The sequence below is a fragment of the Orycteropus afer genome, unplaced genomic scaffold, assembly GCF_000298275.1.
Source record: "Orycteropus afer afer isolate SDZICR_OR568_19922 unplaced genomic scaffold, OryAfe1.0 scaffold00103, whole genome shotgun sequence".
Taxonomy (NCBI): domain Eukaryota; kingdom Metazoa; phylum Chordata; class Mammalia; order Tubulidentata; family Orycteropodidae; genus Orycteropus; species Orycteropus afer.
In genome coordinates this window covers 7,716,421-7,739,107 of record NW_006921690.1, presented here as the reverse complement: position 1 = coordinate 7,739,107, position 22,687 = coordinate 7,716,421, and the positions used below count along the sequence as shown (strand labels likewise).

The 22,687-nt window shown below is 38.6% G+C and overlaps 1 protein-coding gene across 1 annotated transcript in view; it reads left to right on the top strand.

Annotated features, from left to right (window-relative positions):
* The first annotated feature begins 3,330 nt into the window (after positions 1 to 3,330).
* DNAJC24 (DnaJ heat shock protein family (Hsp40) member C24) overlaps positions 3,331 to 22,687 on the top strand; it is a 95,494-nt gene continuing 76,137 nt past the window's right edge. Inside the window, exon 1 of the mRNA XM_007943297.2 lies at positions 3,331 to 3,441. Within this exon, the coding sequence (XP_007941488.1) occupies positions 3,331 to 3,441 (111 nt within the window). The remainder of the gene's footprint in view (positions 3,442 to 22,687) is intronic.

Below are 22,687 nucleotides of genomic sequence, written 5' to 3'. Positions count from 1 at the left end.
TATATATATATATATGCTCTGGTGGCATAGTGCCTAAGGCATTTGACTCCTAACCAGAAGGCTAGTGGTTCAAACACATCAGCCACTCCTCGGAAGGAAGATGGGGCAATCTACTTCCCTAGAGATACTGCCTCAGAAACCCAAGGAGGGGTCGCTATGAATCAGATCCCACTCGACAGTGATATGTTTGGTAATATCATATACATATATATCACAACATTAGCCAATTCAATGTTTTTCACCTGTACAATTTAGTAACATTGATTATGTTGATCACGTTGCAACCATCACCCATATCTATTGCCAAATTTTCCATCACCATTGACAGATAAACAATGCTTCCAAAAACAAGGACTCTCCTTCCACACCCCTCTCCTTTCCACCCCTGGTAACCATCAATAAACTTTGGTCTCTATAACCACACCAAACCAAACTCACTGCAGTCGAGTTGGTTCTGATTCATAGCAACCCCTCCTTGGGTTTTGGAGAAAGTATCTGTATGGAAGTAGATTGCCCAGTCTTCCTTCCAAGGAGTGGTTGGTGGGTTTGAACCACCAGCTTTCTGGTTAGCAGTCAAATGCCTTAGGCACTACGTCACCAAAGCTGCACTCTATATATTCGCCTATTATTGATATTTCATCCAAGTGGGATCTAACAGAATTTGTCCTTCTGTGATTCACTTACTTCACTCAACATGGTATTTTCAGGATCCATCCATGTTACAGCATGTACCACAACTTCATTTCTCTTTATAGCTCACTCAGTTCTTCTTTATAGTTCATACCATCATTAAAGAATTGCCTATTTTAAAATATATTATTTATTGTGCTTAAGTTTATCTTGATTGCTTCTCAATCTGACAATTGGTAGAAAAAAAATTTTCAAAAGAAAGTAAGCAAACCTGAAAACCAATACCAACAAAACCACCTTAACTGAGCATATTCTTTCAAGTGAAATTTATGTCATACTGCCAAGAAGTAATGAGAAGTAGCTTTCATCTCAGTGTGCAATGCAAGAAAGAGAGGTAAATTAAAGGAAGAAGCGTAGAGGGAAAAAAACATCAAAAAGTCAACAGTGCTTTTTTGGGCAGTAGTGCTAAACTCGACGGCACATAACAACAAGTGCTAAATTGTTACCAGCACTGCCACAAAGGGGTGCAGTTCCATCCTCTACTTCTTCTGTAAGCTCGAAAGATAGTATAGCTGCCCTAGGAATAAAATTTGCTAAGAGCTGGTTCCGCTGCTATCAGTGAGTGGTTTGGCCTTGATCCTTGTTTTGTTTTCTCATTTACAAATAACAATACTCACCTTACTTGCCTCGCTGGGTGCAAGTGAAAGTGAAGCGAAGTAGCAGAAGTGAAAGAACTTGAAAGTTTTAAATAGTTTGCTAAGGTCTGAAAGACATAATTAAGTTGAATAGCCTTTGTTGTTGTTGTTATGTGCGGTTGAGTCGGACCGACTCATAGCGACCCCTCCTTGGGTTTCCGAAGCATTATCAATAAGGGAGTAGATTGCCGAACCTTCCTTCTGAGGAGTGGTTGGTGGGTTTGAACCGTCAGACTTCCGGTTATTTCTGGTTAGCAGTCAAGTGCCTTAGGCACTACACTACCAGAACTGCCGTTGAATAGCCTTTGCAGAAAAAGTATTAAAACTGAAAGGGGGGAAAATAAAGCCTATGTTTCAGTCTGCCTAATTTTCGAATGCGACCATACTAAGGGAAGTGTAGGGGTGAGGTGGGATCAGATCTCCTCTCCCTACTCCCCAAGTTCATGCAACACCTACAAAAGGACTAGGAGTAAAACTAAACGGCGTAAACGAAGGAAGATTTGGGGAAGGCAGAGGAAGGCTTGAAGGATGCTCGCTAAGGAAGAAGAAAGAAGCAAAGGGGGCGAAAACCGAACTTACGGCTAGTCAACTCTGTCAGTCCAAACAAAAAATGGTTACCATAGCGACGGCGTCGCTATGGGAGGTGCGGCACTTTCGATCCGTGTCTCCGCCCTTACGTCTCGCCCAGAAACGTGTTCACGTCAGAGCAATGACTTCCGGCGAAAGGAAAAACCTGTTCCGAGTTCTGGCTGAAAGCAGCCGTGGCTCTGTGAAGTTCGGTAAGTCTGATCACGAGTGAACCCAGGCAGGATACCTGCCGTTGGCTAGGAGGGTAGAGCTGGTTGTTGTACAGGTGGCTTTCCAAAAGCCCACTCGAGGAACCCTCAGCATTTTCATTATGTTCTCAGCTATGGGATGAGGTCGACTGCTTTCTGGGGTGCCTGGTGGAGTGTTTTCTGTATCCTGGAGTGCTGGCGGCATCCCCGACTGGGTTTTTCTTTGCTAGGCCTGAGCGCCTCGCAGTAGTAGAGGGACTCGTGCTTCCTCCCTTCCCCTGCTGACCGGCTGTTCTGCATATCGCCCTTCGAAAGTAATCTGAGGGAGAAAAAAAAGTGAACAGGAGGAATTTAGCGGGAATGCTTCCAAATTCCTTTTAGCTATTAGTGGTTTTTTTTTTGCTTTGTTACTTTTAAATTTCTTTTTGTAAACCTTTATTAACTGTCTCTAGTGTGTTTAGTGGGAGCTCTGGTGACGTAGTGCCTAAGGCACTTGACTGGTAACCAGAAGGCTCGCGGTTCAAACCCACCAGCCACTCTTCGGAAGGAAGGCTGGCAATCTACTTCCGTAGGGATACCGCCTAAGAAGCCCAAGGAGGGGCACTGTGAGTCGGAACCGACTCGACGGCAGTGAGTTTGGTTTTTTAGTAAACAGCAGTGCTGGTGCAGTGGTTAAGCGCTCGGCTGCTAACCAAAAGGTCAGCGGTTTGAACCCACCAGCAGGAGGAGAACGAGGTGGCAGTTTGCTTCCATTAAGATTTACAGCCTTGGAACCCCTATTGGGCTAGTTCTGCTCTGTCATGTATGGTTGCTATGAGTTGGAAGGGACTGGACAGCAGTGGGTGGTGGGTTTAGTGGGTACTTACTGTGTGCCAGTTTACCAGAAGACTAGCAAAAAATACTTCCTTGAAGAGTCATCCATCATTTGGGTTCAGTATCGAATTCCCTTTTATGCTGTTAGATACTCATTAGTTTCAGATATAAGCATATATTGTGAAATGTGTAACAGGTTTTTCATACTTGTCTCTATATTTATATATAAAAAAAGTGGAATGTCGTAAGAGAAAAAATGTACTTCATCATATTTGCCTTAAAATTATGATTTACAGAACTAAATATTGGAGAAGTTAGAAAAGCAATACTTGCTTGTTTTGTATATAAATGCAAGTTAATGAATTACCAATATTTTTATTCAGCTAATCTGAGAAAGGCCACTTCTTGTTCAATGGATGATGGCATTTGAGCAGATACCAAGAAAGGATTGGTACAGCATTCTGGGTGCAGATCCATCTGCAAGTGTATCCGACCTAAGACAAAAGTATCAAAAACTCATTTTAATGGTAAGTGTTTTTCCTTAGATTTTAAATCACAGGGAAAAAAAATCAATTTGTGACTGACCAGAAGTGTAAGTTTCCCAAAAATGAAGTTGCGGTATCAGTGGCAGGACCCAAGGTTTAATTTAAATTTCAGTAATAATGGAAAAAAAAAAAGCACAACCCACAAACTAACTTGATTCAAGGGGCTAGCATCTTGGTCAGGAGCAGGGATCTGAGTCAAGGCTGAGTTAGTTATCTGCCAATGGTGATTGAAAATTTGGCAATGGTTATGGATGATGGTTGCAACATGATCAATATAATCAATGTTACTAAATTGTACAGGTGAAAAACATTGAATTGGCTAATGTTGTGATATGTATATATGTGTGATAAAACCAAACGTACTGCTGTCGAGTGGGATCTGACTCATAGCAACCCCTTCTTGGGTTTCCGAGGTGGCATTACTAAGGAGGTAGATTGCCCAACCTTCCTTCCAGGGAGTGGCTGGTGGGTTTGAACCCTTAGCCTCTGGTTAGCAGTAAAATGCCTTAGGCACTACACCAGCAGAGCTCCAGTGTAGAGGTCAAACACATCTTTAGATACATTCTTAGGTATTTGATGTTATTTGGTTTTATTTTTAAAAATCCAGTGTGACAATCTCTTTTTATTGGAGTCCTTATTCTATTTATATTTAATTATTAACAGTGTTTGGGCTTAAATCTATGGTGATTTTTTATATTCTGCCTGCTCTTTGTCTGTTCTTCCTTATCATCTTTTGGGTAAATCAAATCCCGAAACACACTGTGATTGAGTTGATTTTGATTCAGAGCAACCTTAATTGGGTTTCCAAGGCTGTAAATCTTTATGGAAGCAGACTTCAGTGGAGTGGTTAGTGGGTTCAAACCACTGACCTTTTGATTAGCAACCAAACGTCTTAACCACTACACCACTAAAGCTCCTTGGGTAAATCAAGTATCTATTAATCATCCATTTTATTTTCTGTGTTCAATTTTTAATTATGCCTTTTTGTGTGTGTTTTTAGTGATTGTTCTGGAGATTACAATTTGCATCTTTAAAAGATGAGTTTACCTTAAAAAAAATGCTGTTACTTCACAAAGAGTGTTAACTTTCTTAATACCATTTGCTTCCATATATTTTACATCTACATATGCCATTAACCCTATAGTATATTGTTATTTTATTTTGAATATTAATAAACTGAATCTTTTTTTTTTTTCCCCAATAATAATTTACCATGTTTTCAATGGAAGTTTACACTGGCAGATTAGGTTCCCACTCAACGATTTTTATACACTGTTTGAAGGCATTGGTTACATAGTTTACAATGCATGATCATTCTCCTTGTTGTTTCCATTCTGATTGTTCCATTTCCAGTAATGTAGTTTTTGTGCTCACTTAACTTTTTTTTTTAAATAATTGATGACCCTACCCCTGAGACTATGGCCCCTAGCTACCCTTCAGGTCTGGAATTGAACTCACTCCTGTGGCTTCCAGCCAAATAATAGACAGGCATATGGGCTGAACATTTGCATCAGGTAGATACAATACTTGGAGTGATCAATCATGGGAGACCAGAAGAGTAGCATATGCACAGGGAGACAGCTGGGGGTTGGGGGTCCAGGAAGGTAGGGGAGGGAAGGACACAGGAAGAAGTAACAATGGGAAAGAAGTGGGAAGAGAGCTGTCACATTGTGGGGAATTGTAGTCAATGTCATGAGACAAAATATATGATCTGCTATATGGAAAATCAATTTGCTCTAAATTTTCACCAAAATCACAATAAACATTTTTTAAAAAATAAATAAAATAATTGATGACCCTTTGGTCTCATATAGATGATTTTTTTAGGGGAGTGCAGTATCAGAATTTTTAAAAGATTTATTGGGGTGTGTGTATCAGAATAACTTGTTTTTGAGGCCTTTATATTTTCTTTCATTTTTATCCTTTTCTGTTCCTTCCAATAAAAGGTTTCGATGTGATATTATGTCCCTTTGGCCTATAGCATTTCTTAGCTTCATTTTTGGAAAGTATTTTCTATTTACACTGGATAGAAAATTCTAGATTTACAGTTTTTTTCCTTTAAGCCCTTTCTTTTAGCATTTGCCTTACCGTAATTATTAATAGCTCCCTTTTTTACTTTCATATGTCCTATTTCAATAATACCACCAGTCCTCTGTCAATTTGTCCTACTGTGGTGGCTTGCATGTTGCTGTGAGGCTGGAGGCTATGCCACTAAGAGTGCCAGGGTTGTATCCTTTCACCATACTTAATCAATATGTGTACTGAGCAGATAATCCAAGAAGCTGGACTATATGAAGACAAATGAAGCATCAGAATTAGAGGAAGACTCATTAACAACCTACAATATGCAGATGGCACAACCGTGCTTGCTAAAAGTGTACATGACTTGAAGCATTTACTGATGAAGATTGAATACCATAGTCTGCAGTATGGATTACACCTCAACATATAATACAAAAATTCTCACAACTGGACCAGTAAGCAGAATCACAATAAATGGAGAAAAGATTGAAGTTTTCAAAGATTTCATATTGCTTGGTTCCACAATCAACACCAATGGAAGCAGCACTCAAGAGATCAGACAACATATTGCACTGGGCAGATCTGCTGCAAAAGACCTGTTTAAAGTGCTGAAGAGCAAAGATGTCTCTTTGAAGACTAAGGTGTGCCTAACCCAAGCCATGTTTTTTTTTTTTTTTTTTTTTTGAGAAAACCAAGACTTAGCTACCATTAAGTGTTGTCTGAAACAAACAATCATTGTTGTGTTGTTAGGTGCCGTTGAGTCGTGTTTGATTCTTAGCGACCCTGTGCAGAGCAGAGCAGAGCAGAGCGAAACACTGCCCGGTCCTGAGCCAGCTCCATGATTCTTCATATAATCGAGCCCATCACCGCTGCCACTGTGTCATTCTATCTCATTGAAGGCCTTCCCCTCTTTCGTCCACCCTCTACCTTACCAAGCATGACACCCTTCTCCAGGGATTGGTTCTTTCTGACAACATGACCAAAGTATGTGAGACGAAGTCTGGATATTCTCACCACCAAGGAGCATCTGGCTGCACTTCCTCCAGGACAGACCTGTTAGTTCTTTTAGCCTGGTACTTTCAGCATTCTTTGCCAACACCACAGCTCAAAAGTATCAATTCTTCTTCAGTCTTCCTTATTCATTGTCCAGCTCTCACATGCATATGAGGCAATTGAAAATACCATGACTTAATGTCAGGTGCACCTTAGTCCTCAAGGAGACATCTTTGCTCTTCAGCACTTGAAAGGGGTTCTTTGCAGCCAATTTTCCTAGTGCTGTACGTCATCTGATGTCCTGACTGCTGCTTCCATTGTGTTGATTGTAGAACCAAGCAATGTGAAGTCTTTGACAATTTCAGTCTTTTCTCCGTTTATCGTGATGTTGCTTATAGGTCCAATTGTGAGGATTTTTGTTTTCTTTATATTGAGATGTAATCCATATTGCAGACTGAAGTCTTTAATCTTTATCAGTAAGTACTTAAAGTCAACCTCATTTTCAGCAAGCAAAGTTGTGTTGTCAGCATATCGCAGGTTGTTAAATGATTCTTCTTCCAATGTGGATGCCACATTCTTTTCCATATAGTCCAACTTCTCTGATTATTTGCTCAGCATATAGATTAAATAAGAATGGTGAAAGGATACAACCCTGATGCACTCCCTTCTTGATTTTAAACCATTCAGTGTCCCCTTTTTCTGTTCAAACAACAACCTCTTGGTCTATGTACACGTTCCTCATGAGTATAATTAAGTATTCTGGAATTCCCATTCTTCTCAATGTTATCCATAATTTGTTAGGATGCACACAATCAAATGATTTTGTATAGTCAATAAAACACAAGTAAATATCTTTCTGGTATTCTCTGTTTTGAGCCAAGATCCATCTGACATCAACAATGATACCTCTTGTTCCACATCCTCTTCTGAATCCAGCTTGCATTTCTGGAAGTTCTCAGTCAATATACTGCTGCAGCCATTTTGGAATTATCTTCAGTAAGATTTTACTTCCATGCAATATTAATTTTGTTCGATAATTTCCACATTTTGTGGGATTACCCTTCTTTGGAATGGGTACATATATGGATCTCTTGCAGTCAGTTGGCCCGGTAGCTGTCTTCCAAATCTCTTGGCATAACCGAGTGAGTGCCTCCAGCAGGGCATCCATTTGTTGAAACATCTCAATGGGTATTCCGTCAGTTCTTGGAACCTTGATCTTTGTCAATTCCTTCAGTGCATCTTTGATTTCTTCCTTCAGTACCATTGGTTCTTGATCATATGCCACCTCCTGAAATAAATGTAGATCTACAAGTTCTTTTTGGTATAGTGACTCTCTGTATTTCTTCCATCTTCTTTTGATATTTCCTGCATCATTCAATATTTTGCCCATAGAATCTTTCAGTATCACAATGCGAGGCTTAAATTTTTTCCTCGGTTCTTTTAGCTTGAGAAATGCCAAGTGTGTTCTTCCCTTTTGGTTTTCTAACTTCAGGTCTTTGCACATTTCATTATAGTAACTGACTTTGTCTGCTCGAGCAGAAAATTTTGAAATTTTCTGTTCAGCTGTTTTATCTTGTCATTTCTTCCATTTGCCTTAACTACTCTTTGCTCAAGGGCAAATTTCAGTGTCTTTTCTGTCTTCCGTTTTGGTCTTTCCTTTATTTCTCATATTTTTAGTGACCTCTTGCTTTCCTCATGGTTGATGCTCTTGATGTCATCCCACAGTTCCTCTGGTTTTCGGTCATTGATGTTCAGTGCATCAAATCTATTCTTTAGATGGTCTCTAAATTCAGGAGGGATATATTCAATGTCATATTTTGGCTCTTGTGGATTTGTTTTAATTGTCTTCAACTTAAAGTTGAACTTGCATATTAGCAGTTTATGGTCTGTTCCACAATCAGCTCCTGGCCTTGTTTTGGCTGAAGATAATGAGCTTTTCCATCTCCTCTTGCCACAGGTGTAGTCATTATGATTTCTGTGTACTCCATCTGGCAAAGTCCAAGTGTATAGCTGCCGTTTGTGTGGTTGAAAAAAATATTTGCAGTGAATAAATCATTGGTCTTGGCAAAATTCTATCATGCAATCATCTCCAGTGTTATTTCTGTCACCAAGGCCAAATTTTCCAACTACCTGTGATTCTTCTTTGTTTCCAAGTTTTGTGTTCCAATAACTAGTGATAAGCAACACATCTTGATTGCATGTTCGATCAGTTTCAGACTGCAGAAATTGATAAAAATCTTCAGTTACTTCACCTTTGGTTTTGGTAGTTGATGCGTAAATTTGAATCACAGTAGTATTAATGGGTCTTCCTTGTAGATGTCTGGATATTATTCTATCATTGACAGCATTGTACTTCAGGAAAGATGTTGAAACATCCTTTTTGAGGATGAATTCCACGCTACTCTTCTTCAGTTTCTCATTCCCGGCATAGTAGATCATATGGTTATCTGATTCAAAATGCCCCAAACCCATCCATTTCAGCTCACTAATGCCTAGGATATCAATCTTTATGGGTTCCATATCATTTTTGACAACTTTCAATTTTCCTAGAGTCATACTTCATACATTCCATGTTCTGATTATTAATAGATGTTTGCAGCTATTTCTCCTCAATTTGAGTTTCGCCACGTCAGCACATGGAGGTCCTGAAAGTCTTACTTTATCTATATCATTAAGATTGGTTCTACTCTGATGAGACAGCTCTTTTCCAGTCCTATTTTGAGTGCCTTCTAACCCAAAGGGCTCGCCCTCCTGCACTGTGTTGGACAGTGTTTCTGAGCTATTCATAAAGTTGCTCAGTAATGTATCAGACAGTGATTTTCTGCTATTCATAAGGTTTTCCCTGGCCAATTTTTGAGAAGTAGATGGTCTCCTTCTTCCTAGTCTGTCTTAGTCTATAAGCTGTGTTGAAACCTTTGTACTATGTGCAACTCTGCTGGCATCTGAAACACCAGTGGCACAGCCTCAAGCTTCACAGCAACGTACAAGCCCATAGGATGACGAACTGACAGACAAGTTTGTCTCCCTTGGCTGTTGGAAACCTCTGTGCCCTCCCCTTACCTAATTCCTACCTGGAACCTGCCACTTTGTGGTCCCTGGCCACTCCCACCCTTTTCTGGCTCTAGGGGGCTTGGGGCTTAGCCTTGCCTCCCTCCCCTTTACCTGGATCTTGCTGCTCCTGAGGTCCCCGGCTTCTCCTGGTCCCTCCCTTCCCTGGCTCTAGGTGGCTTGGGGCCTAGCCTTGCCTCCTGCCCTTTTTACCTGGATTTCCCCGGCCTCTCCCAAAACAGGGGATAAAATCTGGGCTTGACTGTATGTGTTTCAACTCCAGACTGTCTCACATTATATCATGCTTCTGCTCATAATTGCCATCCAGAAGAGTTTATGTTTAAAGGCACAATTTTCAGTTTTCTGGATTTGGTGGAACACTCATTATGTACAGTTAATAAAGCATTACTGATGGTAGACGAAATTACTTGTTGTTGTTATTGTTAGGTGCCATCAGGTCATCTCCGACTCATAGTGACCTTTTGCACAACAGAGTGAAATACTGCGTGGTCCTGTGCCAACCTCAAGATCCTTGCTATATCTCAGCCCATTGTTGCAGCCACTGTATTCATCCATCTTGTTGGGGGCCTTCCCCTTTTTCATTGACCCTCCACTTTACCAAGCATGATATCCTTCTTGGCAAAATTACTACTATGTTCTAATTTTGGTTTTTGAGGTGAACCTTATTTTCCTTGTTATTTTTATAAAGAATTTCTAATAGAATTAGGCAAATGAAAACTATAAGGGAATACTATTACTTATCATGTTTAATTCCCCAAAAAATAAAAAAAAGAAGTCAAATTCCGACTCATGGCAACCATGTTTAGATTTCCCCCCCCAAAAAAAACAGGCTCTCTGGAGTTCATATTCTTGTTTCCTAGTTTGAATTACTATATTTTCTCAGTCTGTTTTTCAACAATGTCACAAAACAGTTGGAAGACAAAATTACATTTGACTAATACCATTCCCTATCTAATTTTGTAAAAAGGCACATCTATTACGTGTACTTTCCCAAGTTCAGAAGACTTTTAATTTAACACCTCCTACATAATTAGTTGTTGTGATAAAATATTGCTAAATCGTAGGCTGCAAAGTTTATAATACATGTTGATTTTGTAAATACTGTTTGCTTATTTCCATTTTTTCTTAATGTACTATTTAAGAACCTAAATAAATAGTACAGTTACAAAATGACTCAATGACTGATTAAAGTATTTTAGAATGCTTTAAAAGAGACATGTAAAGTGCAGAATTAGCCTGAAAGACATTTCTTTCACATACTATTACATCCGTTGCCTAATGATATATTATATAAAATAAAGTAATTGAATCAATATTTCCCAGCAATATTTTATTAATAGGAAGCTATTAATAAAAGTGCATTGCTTTTCTTTTGTCCTTGTGAGTGAATTTTTTTCACTACTGTCTAGTGGAAATTGACAATTGCAAATTACATTACCACTTAACAATTTTGTACAAATTGTTCTGTAACATTGGTTACAATTTTCACAATTTGTCAGCATTCTCATTAATTTCATTCTGTTTGTTTACATTTATCTAGCTTCCTTGCCCCTCTCTGCTTTCTCATCTTTGCTTTTGAGTAAATGTTGACCATTTGGTGTCATTCAGTTGATTGTTTAAGGGGGCACATACCTCACAGGTGATACTATTCGTTTTGTAAGCTAATCTTTTATTTTGGCAGATAGACCTGTGGGAGAGACTTCAGTTCCAAGTTAAAAGAGTATTGTAGGGTGATAGTCTCAGGGATTCCTCTAATTTCTATCAGTACGGTAAGTCTGGTCTTTTCTAGTTTTCTGCTTGTAACAATTTAAATAATCCACTGCTTTAAAATACTCTAGAGTCCAGAAGAACTAGTTTCATCATTCCTATATTTGTGGCAGTTATGCATGTGAAAATTGCTGTATGCTGAGGATAAAGCTTCCCTCAAAAAGCTTTGTCAGAATGAAAATTGTGGATCTTTTTCAATTGGTGTTGATAATATTGCAGGATAGTTTTCAACCAGAAAAGAATTATTGTGTTGGAAAATTATACATTGCTGTTACAATATGTTCCATAATCTTAAAGACATTCCATGTAATTTGAGGTGAGATTGTGCAGGATGCTCTTTTCTTAATGTTGGAAGGATGTAAAATGCTACTTAATACTTAATATGAGCCTTCAGAGGATCTGAAATGGTTATATATAGATTATCATTAGCCTAGTTTTGTTATACATTTTAGTGTCTTGAAAAAGAAAATAAAGTACCTATGCTGTAGTTGGAGGAAAATTACTCCATCAGAAAAGATGTGAGCTAGGAACAATTCTTTAAACAGATCTATTGACTGTATTACAAAGCAAAGTGATGTGATACAAGAAACGTACTTAGATGTTAAGAAAAATTTTGTGAAGAAACCAGGAGTGTTGTAAGTAAAAATTAAAAGGGAGTAACTTGTGAACATTATAGTTTTTGTTAATGTGGTTGACAGTTTAGCTGTCACCTAGGTGTTCTATAGAATATAAGATATTTAGTAATAGATTACTTAGGTATCTTACACAGTGCAAGATAGTTAACAATAAATTACTTACGTACCTCATGGAGGTGCTCTTATAAACTATTCTTTTTCATGATAAAAGTAGTAGGGAATAAGACATTTAAAATGAAAACTTAACTAATAATTTTATCTAATACATAAAAAAAAAAAAAAAACCCAAAATCACTGTCATTGAGATTGAGTCAGATCTGACTTGGGTTTCTAAGGTGGTATCACTAGAGAAGTAGATTGCCAATTTTCCTTCCGAGGAGTGGCTGGTGGGTTTGAACTGTCAGCCTTCTGGTCAAGAGGTTAGAGATTGAAGTCCACTCAAAAACACCTTGAAAGAAAAGCCTGATGATCTGTTTTTAAATACTTAGCCATTGAAAACCGTACAGAGCACAGTTCCTCTGACATCAGTGGTGTTGCCATGAGTCAGAATCAATACCAACTGGTTTTTACTGTGGTTAACTCAAAGTCACTGCTGTCAAGTTGGATCTGATGCATAGCAACCCCTCCTTGGGTTTCCAAGGCAGCATCACTATGGAACTAGATTGCCCAGCCTTCCTTCCGAGGAGTGGCTGGTGGGTTTGAACCACCACCTTTCTGGTTAGCAGTCAGATGCCTTAGGCACTATGCCACCGGACCTCCCTTACTGTAGTTAGTGGCAGGAAGTTCTGAAATACTTTAAATATATTGTGAAAACTGGGTAAATGCAGACTGGCAGGCAATTACCTTTCCAGTGTTCTTTTTTTTTTTCAATCTTTCAACCGCCTTTATACAGTAATAATACATGAAATCTTTCGAGAAAAGCATTTCTATTAAAGGTGCAGAATAGTGAAGGGGTTAAAAGTGTGGGCTCTGTAGCCAAATTCCTAGTTTAAATTCTGTCTTTGCCACATATTAGCTGTGTGACTATGAGCAAGCCCCAAACTTCTGAAATCTGTTTCCTTCTCTGTAAAATAGGTGTGATTTATTCATTTTTAATGAGCATGTATTATGTGTCAGTCCTATTCTACTCATGTAATAACTAAGTACCTATCTCATATGGTAGTTATAAGGATTTAAATAGTATGCATATAAAGCATTTAAAGAATGCTTTTGTTGTTTGGTGCCATTGAGTAGGTTCAGACTCAGTGACCCTCTGTATAACAGAATGAAACACTGTTCGGTCCTATCCATCCTCAGATCTTTCACATTGTTGCAGCCCATGTCAGTCCATCTCGTTGAGGGTCTTCTCCTTTTTCACTGACCCTTTCCTTTACCAAACATGATATCCTTCTTCAGGGAATAGTCTTTTCTGACAACATGACCAAAGTTGGTGAGACGAAGTCTGCTTCTTGCTTCCAAGGTGCATTCTGGCTGCACTTCTGTGAGGACAAACTTGTTTGTTCTTCTGATAGTCCATGTAAATGCTTAGTTATTATTTTACAGTTGCATCTTAATAATTGAAAATTGGAATATTGGGTAAGTGGATTTCTGTTTAGTTGAAGGTTGATACTTTTTTGTCTTTAGAACACTGAAATGCTAAAAGCCATATATTTGGCATTATTCCCATGAGATTATGGGGGTAGAAGAGGTGCTTATGTTACAGTGTGCTATGGCTCCGCACTAAGAAATTGAAAAGACAAAAAAAAAAAGAAACCAAACTCACTGCCGTGGAGTCGGATCTGACAAATAGTGACCCCTCCTTGGGTTTCTGAGGCGGTATCACTACGTGAGTAGATTGCCCAACCTTCCTTCTAAAAGAAATTGAAAAGGAGTAGCCTGTAATAATAGAAGTCAAACCAGGGTAGTGTGGTGTCACCAAAGTTAAGGAGAAGAGACATTGTGGCCAAAAGTTGTTAAAGGGACCACAAGACTGCTAACTGAAAAGAGGCTGTTGGTCCTCGCAACTAAATACTTTGGCAACCCTGGAGAACCTAGCAGCACAAAGTGGCCTCTGAAATAGGACAGAATTTGGAGTCTTTCTTACAGGGTATATATGACCACCTCTATACTGGCTCAGAAACCCAAGGAGGAGTTGCTATGAGTCGGATCCAACTAAGTGGCAGCGAATTTGGTTTAGTTTTTGGATCCCTTGGATGGCACAGTGGGTAAGGCATTCAGTTGCTAACCAGAAGGTTGGTGGTTCAAACCCACCAGCCAATCCATGGGAGAAAGATGGGGCATTCTGCTCCCATAAAGATTTATAGCCTTGTAAACCCTCTGGGCCACTTCTACTCTGTCTAATAGGATTGCCATGAGTCGAAATTGACTCGATGACAGTGGGTTTGGTTTTTTGGTGGGTATCCCTTGGAATCTGTGATTTTATTAACAATCTTCGTTGAATGATTTAAAAATTGATAACAGTTGGGTGGAGTAGCACCACTGTTTAAATGATTGTATCATCTGACCAAGTGCATTATTATTTGTAGAAATGAGTGAAAATTATACCTAAATGTGGTGTAAAGTATAAATGTGGTGGTGTGGTATTGTGGCCACCTGGATTCTTACCATACTTTACTGTTAATTAATTATATTTAGATCTCCCAGTTTTTAAGAAGTTCATCTTCTTTCACTCTCCTTATTTTCACTAAAATTGTGGTGGGCTAACAAAGATGTGTCCTAAATTACATAAACTTCATGGACCTCACTGTCTTTGTCTATAAAACTGAGATACTCAAACTGTATTACTTTCTGAAGCCACCTCTAGAATGCATTTATCTACCCCTCCCCCCTTTATATCTTCATTTGTCATTTAGCTGAGCCCCAAGTCTGAGAATTTTTTTCCTAGTTTACCATCCTGGAAGTATAGGCAGTCCCCAGGTAGCAAACATCCAACTTACATACAACCCATAGTTAAGAACTAACCTCTGTAAAACCTATTAAAAACTCAAGGTGCACACAGTGGTTCATAATAACCTTTACTTTGCGACATGTATCTGAACATTATTATTACTGTGTTATTATGTTAAAGATGTCTTAGTGTATCTGAAAATGTCTATTTCATGTGTTTTATGCATAGAAAGAAATACTACATACTGTAACCTACTGCCATCGAGTCAGATCTGACTCATAGCGAGCCCTCCTTGGGTTTCCGAGGCAGTATCACTATGGAAGTAGATTGCCCAACCTTCCTTCTGAGGATTAGCTGGTGGGTTTGAACCGCCAGCCTCCTGGTTAGCAGTCAGATGCTTTAGGCACTAGGCCACCAGAACTCCTATGTACTGTATACTGAGACAAATACTTGACTAACTGATGTTAGAGATGAACCTTCCTTCGCTCTTCTGATTTTTGTACAAATTTGGCCTAAAGACAGATTTAGGAATGGAACTCATTTGTAATCTGAGGACTGCCTGTAACTTCCTGTTGGTCACCCAAGATTGTTAATGCATGCACTGTAGACAGATAAAGTAGTGTTGATTGAGACTGCATAATATGGTATAGGAGCTCTGGTAGTGTAGTGCTTAAGGCATTTGACTGCTAACCAGAAGGCTGGTGGTTCAAACCCACCAGCCACTCCTCAGAAGGAAGATGGGGCAATCTACTTCCGTAGTGATACTGCCTCGGAAACCCAAGGAGGGGTCGCTATGGGTCGGGTCCTACTCCACGGCACATAACAACAACAACAACAACATAATATGGTATGCTATCTCCAATTTATCATATGTTTATGATAAAACATATCTCCTTCATAGGCTTGCCTAAAATTCCACCACTTACAATCCTTTTAAAGTTTAACCTGTGTATACATACTTCACAGTTTGCTTTTGTGGAAAGTGAAAGAATCTCAAAATAAATTTCTAATTATAACCTGACTTGTCTAGGAGATAGAAAATCCATCAAGAGATGGTTTAGGGCATTGTTACATTTATCACATAGTCTTCTTTACAAGAATCACAATTTCAGAGACTAACTAAAAGAATTACAGAATGTTAGAAGATAAAGGAATCTTTACTGCAGAAGGTTGTGAGATTAGAAAATGGAAGTATTATGCTCAGAAAGATAAACACTAAATGTTCAATATCAAATAATATGACTAAAGTTACAGAAAAGAAGTCATTTTCAATACTTACATATAATACTAGTGCTAAACAGAAGTTAAACTGTGATAAATGTTTTGTTTTCAAACAGTCACATTTAGAATCTCCTTATGATACGTTGTTGTTACATGCCATCGAGTTGGACCCGACTCACAGTGACCCCTCCTTGGGTTTCCGAGGCAGTATCACTACAGACGTAGATTGCCCCATCTTTCTTCCAATCCTTATGAAATAGTATCCTTTATTTCCAATTATGCCAAAATACAAGAGACATTTTTCGAAGGCTTCCCAAAGGAGTTGAGATCTCACTTTTATTAAAGCTTTGGAATTCTAGAAACTAGAGTCGTTGTTCCACTTTTTCTTTTATCTGTATAAAATAACTAGAACTTTTTATGTTATCATTAAGATACATTTCTATTTGGCTTTTTTCTTTTTTTTTTTTAAATTGTCTTTTTAGGTACGATTTGGGAGCTCTGGTGGCATAGTGCCTAAGGTATTTGACTGCTAACCAGAAGGCTGGCTGTTCAAACCCACCAGCCACTCCTCAGAAGGAAGATTGGGCAATCTACTTCCATAGTGATACCACCTCAGAAACCCAAGGAGGGGTAGCTATGAGTTGGATTAGAATTAGGAGCTCTGGTGGCATAATGCCTAAGGCAGTCGGTGCTTTTGAGTAGGTTCAGACTCAGTGACCCTCTTTATAACAGAATGAAACACTGTTCGGTCCTATCCATCCTCAGAGTCTTTGCTATGCTTTCACATCATTGCAGCTAACCAGAAGTCTGGCGGTTCAAACCCACCAGCTGCTCCTTGGAAGGAAGATTGGGCAATCTACTTCCTTAGTGATGCAGCCTTGGAAACCCAAGGAGGGGTCACTATGAGTTGGATCCGACTCAACAGCAGTGATTCTGGTTTTGGTTTATTAATAAAGTTCACCTATGTAGTGTATTTCTGTGAGTTTTAGAGAGCAAATGGTAGTGACTGAACTACTAACCAAAAGATTGGTGATTCATACCCACCCCACAAGAGTCTTGGAAGTGAGGCCTGGTGATCTACTCCCAAAAGGTCACAGCCTTGAAAACCCTGTAGTTCTCTGCACACATCGCGTCACTGTGAGTTGGCATCAACTCAGCAGTAACTAACAATAGTGAGTTTTTTTTTTTACTGTACCTACCTGTGTAACCACCATCGTCATCAAGATGCAGAATTTTCTGTCAAGCCAAAAAGTTCCTTTGTGCTCCCCCTTATTCCTTAGGCAACTATTGTTCTACTTTCTGTCACTGTAGATTTCTTTAGACATTGTTTAGCTCTAAAAAAATATTTTGATGTTTATTTGGCCTTTAATTAGCCAAATGAAGGAAGAGTTTTTAAGGAAGGATGAACTTCACCCTTCAGTTACTCGTGAAGAATAAACCTATTACAACATAGTGTGATATGCTTTCAACATAAATGTTGTATAAAAATTCTACTTAGTGCATATGGGGTATGTTACAAGTCATTTGCATGGGTTTTATGTAACTAATGTTGTTGTTATGTGCCTTCGAGTCGGACCTGACTCATAGCGACCCCTACTTGGGTTTCCCAGGCAGTATCACTATGGAAGGAGATTGCCCCATCTTCCTTCTGAGGAGTGGCTGGTGGGTTTGAACCACCAACCTTCTGATTAGCAGTCAGGTAACTGTCAATTCTGTAAGGTATTCATAAAAAACCCTGCCATCTGAGACATGAATCACTGTGGTAGTTAAGGTTGTGTGTCAACTTGGCTGGGCTTGGCCATGATGAAATTGGGTGTGGTATAATCAACTCCATGGTGGAATCTGCTGTGAATGGCTAATTAGGTGCTTTGAGTGTGGCTGCTTCCAGTCTATATGGAGAAGCTTGGAGAAAGATCTCTAGCTTTTTGACACATTTTGGATCCTGCATTTGGCTCAGTCTTCATCTCTAGTTCCTGGACTTGAATGACTGGCCTACTAATCTTGAGATTGTGCCATTTTTTTTACCTGTCAGTGTTGGGTTCATTAGTCTCAGCAGCCAACATTTGCATGAGTTAGGAGATGCCTTCAGCACCAGTGGGCCTGGAACCAGAGGCAGAGGTGAAACCCAAGATCAAGGGGCTTTCACTCAACACCTAGAGCTGGCACTCTGATTCAGACTTTTAGCCTCCTAAACAGTAAAAGAATAAATTCCTTTTTGTTAAAGCCATCCACTTGTGGTATTTCTGCTATAGTAGCACTAAAGAACGAGACAGTCACTTTTAAAATTTGCCTTCCAGTAAATCATGAATTTTAGCTTATTAATTTCCCTTTACTTGTTAAGGTTAAATTTGTGTTTTGACTAATTTTTCCTGTATTTGCAAATTTGTTTATTCTTGGTATGTATAATAATTTTTGTATACATATACTTGAATTATTTTCGGTGTCACATTTGCAGTGCTCTTGCTGCCCATGTCACCTACTAATTAAAAGGTCAAATAGATTCTTAAACTCAGTAATAGAGTGTAAAACCCCTTATCATTCTGTTTTTTTAAATATTGACTGTAAATTGAGCATTATTGTTCGTACAGTGTGTAGGATACATTAACCTAGAAGAGACATGTCATTTTCCACGGAGCAGTTTAAACTAGTCATTACCTTTGGGCTATCTCAAAATATTTTAAAATATAAAATATAACTCAATCCTTGAACATAATCCAAAATACCATCTTTGAGAATTATACTTTTCAAATTAATCAAATGCATGGATTCATATCTGTTCACGAAGGTTGAAATGGTCTGTGGTAGTTAAAGGTTCTTTTCGACTTGGCTGAGCCTGGTTGAGTGGCTGAGCAGTTGGATGTAGTTATTCCCCATGGTGAGATTGGCAGCTGAGTAGGTGCTTTAGGGATGTGGTCTGCTTCCAGTATATAAGAAGCAGCTTTGAGGAAGGTCTCTAGCTAGTGGCATGCTTGCACCCTGCACGTAGCTGAGTCGTCGTTTAGCAGGCTACCATGTTGCCCTGCCAATCTGGGGACTAGTAATGGACTTGAGTTAATGGCCTGCTGTGTGGTTTGGCAGTGTTGGGACTGTGCCTTTTCACTTGTTGACCTTAGGTTTGTCAGCCTCTAGCTTCAGTGAACCGGGAGCAAAAGGCAGAGCTGAAGCCCAAGGTTGAGGGGCTTTCTTCACCTTGCCCCGAGAGCCTGGCAGCTGGAACTCGGACTTCTAACCTCCAAGATTGTAAGAGAATAAACTCCTGCTTGTTAAAGCCATTACATTTGTGGTATATTTCTGTCACAGTGGTACTAGGTAACCAAAACACAACCTGAGATTGTCTTTCGTAATTCTGTCACCAGTCACTCAGTATTTGTTAGGGTTGTAATTATTGGCTTAGTACCTGCTATAGTCCATATACCATTCTAGCAGCTGTGGATATAGCAGAGTTTACTTTTAGGAGAAGGTAAATTTAAATATGTACTATATATGGTGATAAATGCTGTGATTTATGTGTAAAATATAAATTCTAAAATTGGGTTTCATAGAGAGATGCCATAGTATAGTGATGAAGAGTTCTGAGTTTGGATCACTTGGCTCCAGCTTTGAATCTCATGTCAACCAATTGTCATCTCTGCAACCTGGGAGAGTTACTTAACCCCTCTGGAACTCAGTTTCTTTATCTGTAAAAGCCAGGGTAATAATACATCTCTCACAGCATTTTATAAAGATGAAATGGAATAATGGCTAAAAAGAACATTTAGCCAGTGTCTTGCATGTACTGTCTTCTTAAAATTTATTATCATCACTATAAATTGTACATGCAGTTAGAGAGGCATGTGGGGTTATATATAATTAGAGCTTAATCCCATCATGCAAATTTCATTATTAATGGGTACCAAAATATAGTTTAAGATTGGTATAAATATATTTTGAATATGTGCCTTTTGTCATCTGTTCATTATTATATATTACACGTTTATATGTCTATATTGCTCTATGGGGTTGTATTCATGAAACTTCAAATATTATACTTAATGGACAATATAAAGATTTTCAAGACTTGATTAAATGCAGTTTTTACATTTGCCTTTGAACCTCAACACCTATAAAAAGTCCTCCTTTATAAGTATTCATTTGCATTTTGGAAAGTTTGTGGAATGCAGATTGTAGGAATGAGGGAGCAAGGTTGCTTGTAGTTTGTGTCAGAGTAATGCCCCCTTGGGTTGCTGTATTGTAAGAAAAGGACAAGGGACAGCAGCATGCACAGTGAGTGTGGGAACATAGCTTGCCCACTTAGGACTCAGCCCCTCATCCTAATATGACAGAACAGGTCTTCTCTGGACAGCTGGGGGTTTTGAAATCAGTTTCAGCTTTCTGATTTCTGTTCCAGTAACCTGTTTTTTTTTTCCTCCAGCCAATCACTGTCTGATACGTGTCATCACTGGAAGCCAAATGATGTTATCAAAATGGAATTTTATACTTTCCAAGGTAGTCTAACTACTCTTGAAGCAAAAGAATCTTTCACCCTTTGACCTTGTTATCTATTTTTCTTAAGTTTTGGCCTGGAATTCCTTATTTTCTTGTCAACTCTTTGATGCTTTGAAGATTTTTAAAATATTGTATCTAGGTTTTTTTGTTATTGTTGTCATTTTCAACGGGAAGGTTGGTTTGAATTACCTAGCCACACCCCCACTTGAAACAGGAAGTCATCTTCCCATTTTTTAAGGTACAGCTCAACTAATAACTCATTCCTGAACTTTTCCCTTATCACTAGCAAGAAATATTCTCCCCTTCATTGATGTTCCATTGATACTATTTTCTCACTGACCACATCTTGTGTTTACTGTAATTGGTTTTGCTTACTATTCCCTCTCACCTGGAAGTGAAGCCCTGAAAGGCAGGGATCCTCTTTCTGTCTTGGTTATTTTTGCATTCTTGGTAGCACCAACTTCATATATTGTCTTCAATAGATTTTCAGTACACTCAATACATGTGTTGGTTGAATTGAACTGGCTTTTGCAGAAATAGAATGGAAGGAATAAGAAGAAAGTTGGCTCCTGTTCTTTTTGGGCTCTCTGTGTGGGATATAGTGCTGTTCCTCCTTTTCTGATATTCCTTACGGGTTCAGTGATGATGTTAGATAGTCCTTGACCCATGTGAACTGATGACAGACTAGAGCCACAGCATGTGAAGTGATTTGACCTGTGGCAGTCTTGAAACCATTATTTTGTCTGCCCCTGTCCTCAGAGGCTGTCCAGCTGTTACATTTCCTTTTTGATAACTCAGCCAAGAGTATGGAACGTTTTTTGCTTTAGGTTTTCATAGCTGGTCTGTAGGTATATTTTAGAGAACTTTAAATGGTGTTGCAGAAGAGAATAGTGGGATGAGAAGGATAAATTACTATGTAGCTAAAGGAAAACATCTGAAAAACAAAATAGGAAATATAAGTGTATAAATTTAAGTTTATTAAGTTCAAGAATACCTTTCCTTAGGAAAGAGGAACTGATAGTGTTTAAAGTTACAAGAGTAAGAAAAGACTTTTAAAAAAGCCTCAGTTACATGTCTTTTCATTTGGACATTGTTGTTGTTATGTGCTGTTGAGTCGGACCCGACTCGTAGTGACCCCTCCTTGGGTTTCTGAGGCAGTATCACTACGGAAGTAGATTGCCCCATCTTCCTTCCAAGGAGTGGCTGCTGGGTTTGAACTACCAGCTTTCTGGTTAGCAGTCAAGTGCCTTAGGCACTACACTACCAGAGCTCCTCATTTGGGCATTAGTGCTTCATAATTACAATACACTTGTAATTTTTAAAAGTTACTTTAAAAAAAGTCACAAATTCTAGAATCTTAGCAAGCTTTTAAAAAGTAAATACTAAAATGATTTACAGATGGTAAAGTACATAATTGGAGCAGTTTATTGTTACAAAATAAAAAATGCAAAAAATAAACGTACTTACTCTGTTTTGCATCAGCCATAATCTTCTCAGAAACGTGTAGCAGATGCTAGAATCTGCTCTCGTAATGTAATGACTTTCCTACTTCTAGAACTCCCTCAAACTCTGATGACTATCTAGATGTCTCTGACTGCTCCTTGGATGCCATGTTGTGCACATCCTAGAGGAATGTGCCACAAAAGCATCTGAAATAAATTATTTGCTAGAAACTACTTCTTGTTTGTTTTGAGTTAAATATCACTGATGGTTCTATCCTATGACTGACTCTAATTCCCCAGGGAACTAAGCAATGTAGATCTCATCCATTGTCATTGGAAGAGTTGTTCCTTTTCCAAGTTAAGTAAACTAAGACTAAGGTCACTAAAACTCTGAGGAAGTTCTTATTTTTTCTTCTTCTCTCTTTTAGCAACATTGTGAGAAGATAATAATGATAAAGTAATATTAATAAGGCCCACTTCTAATACTTTTTAGGGCCAGGGAAGAAATACAAATGGGGCTGTATGTAACAAATGCTGAAACATTTGGAAGTTACCAATCATGCTAACACAATGTTAAATAATATAAATCTTTCATTCTACCACGAAAACTATGCTTTCTTTTTTTATTTTTTAATGCATTTTATTGAAATATAATTTATGTACAGTGAAATACACAAAACTAAAGTGACATGAGTCAGTGCTTTTTT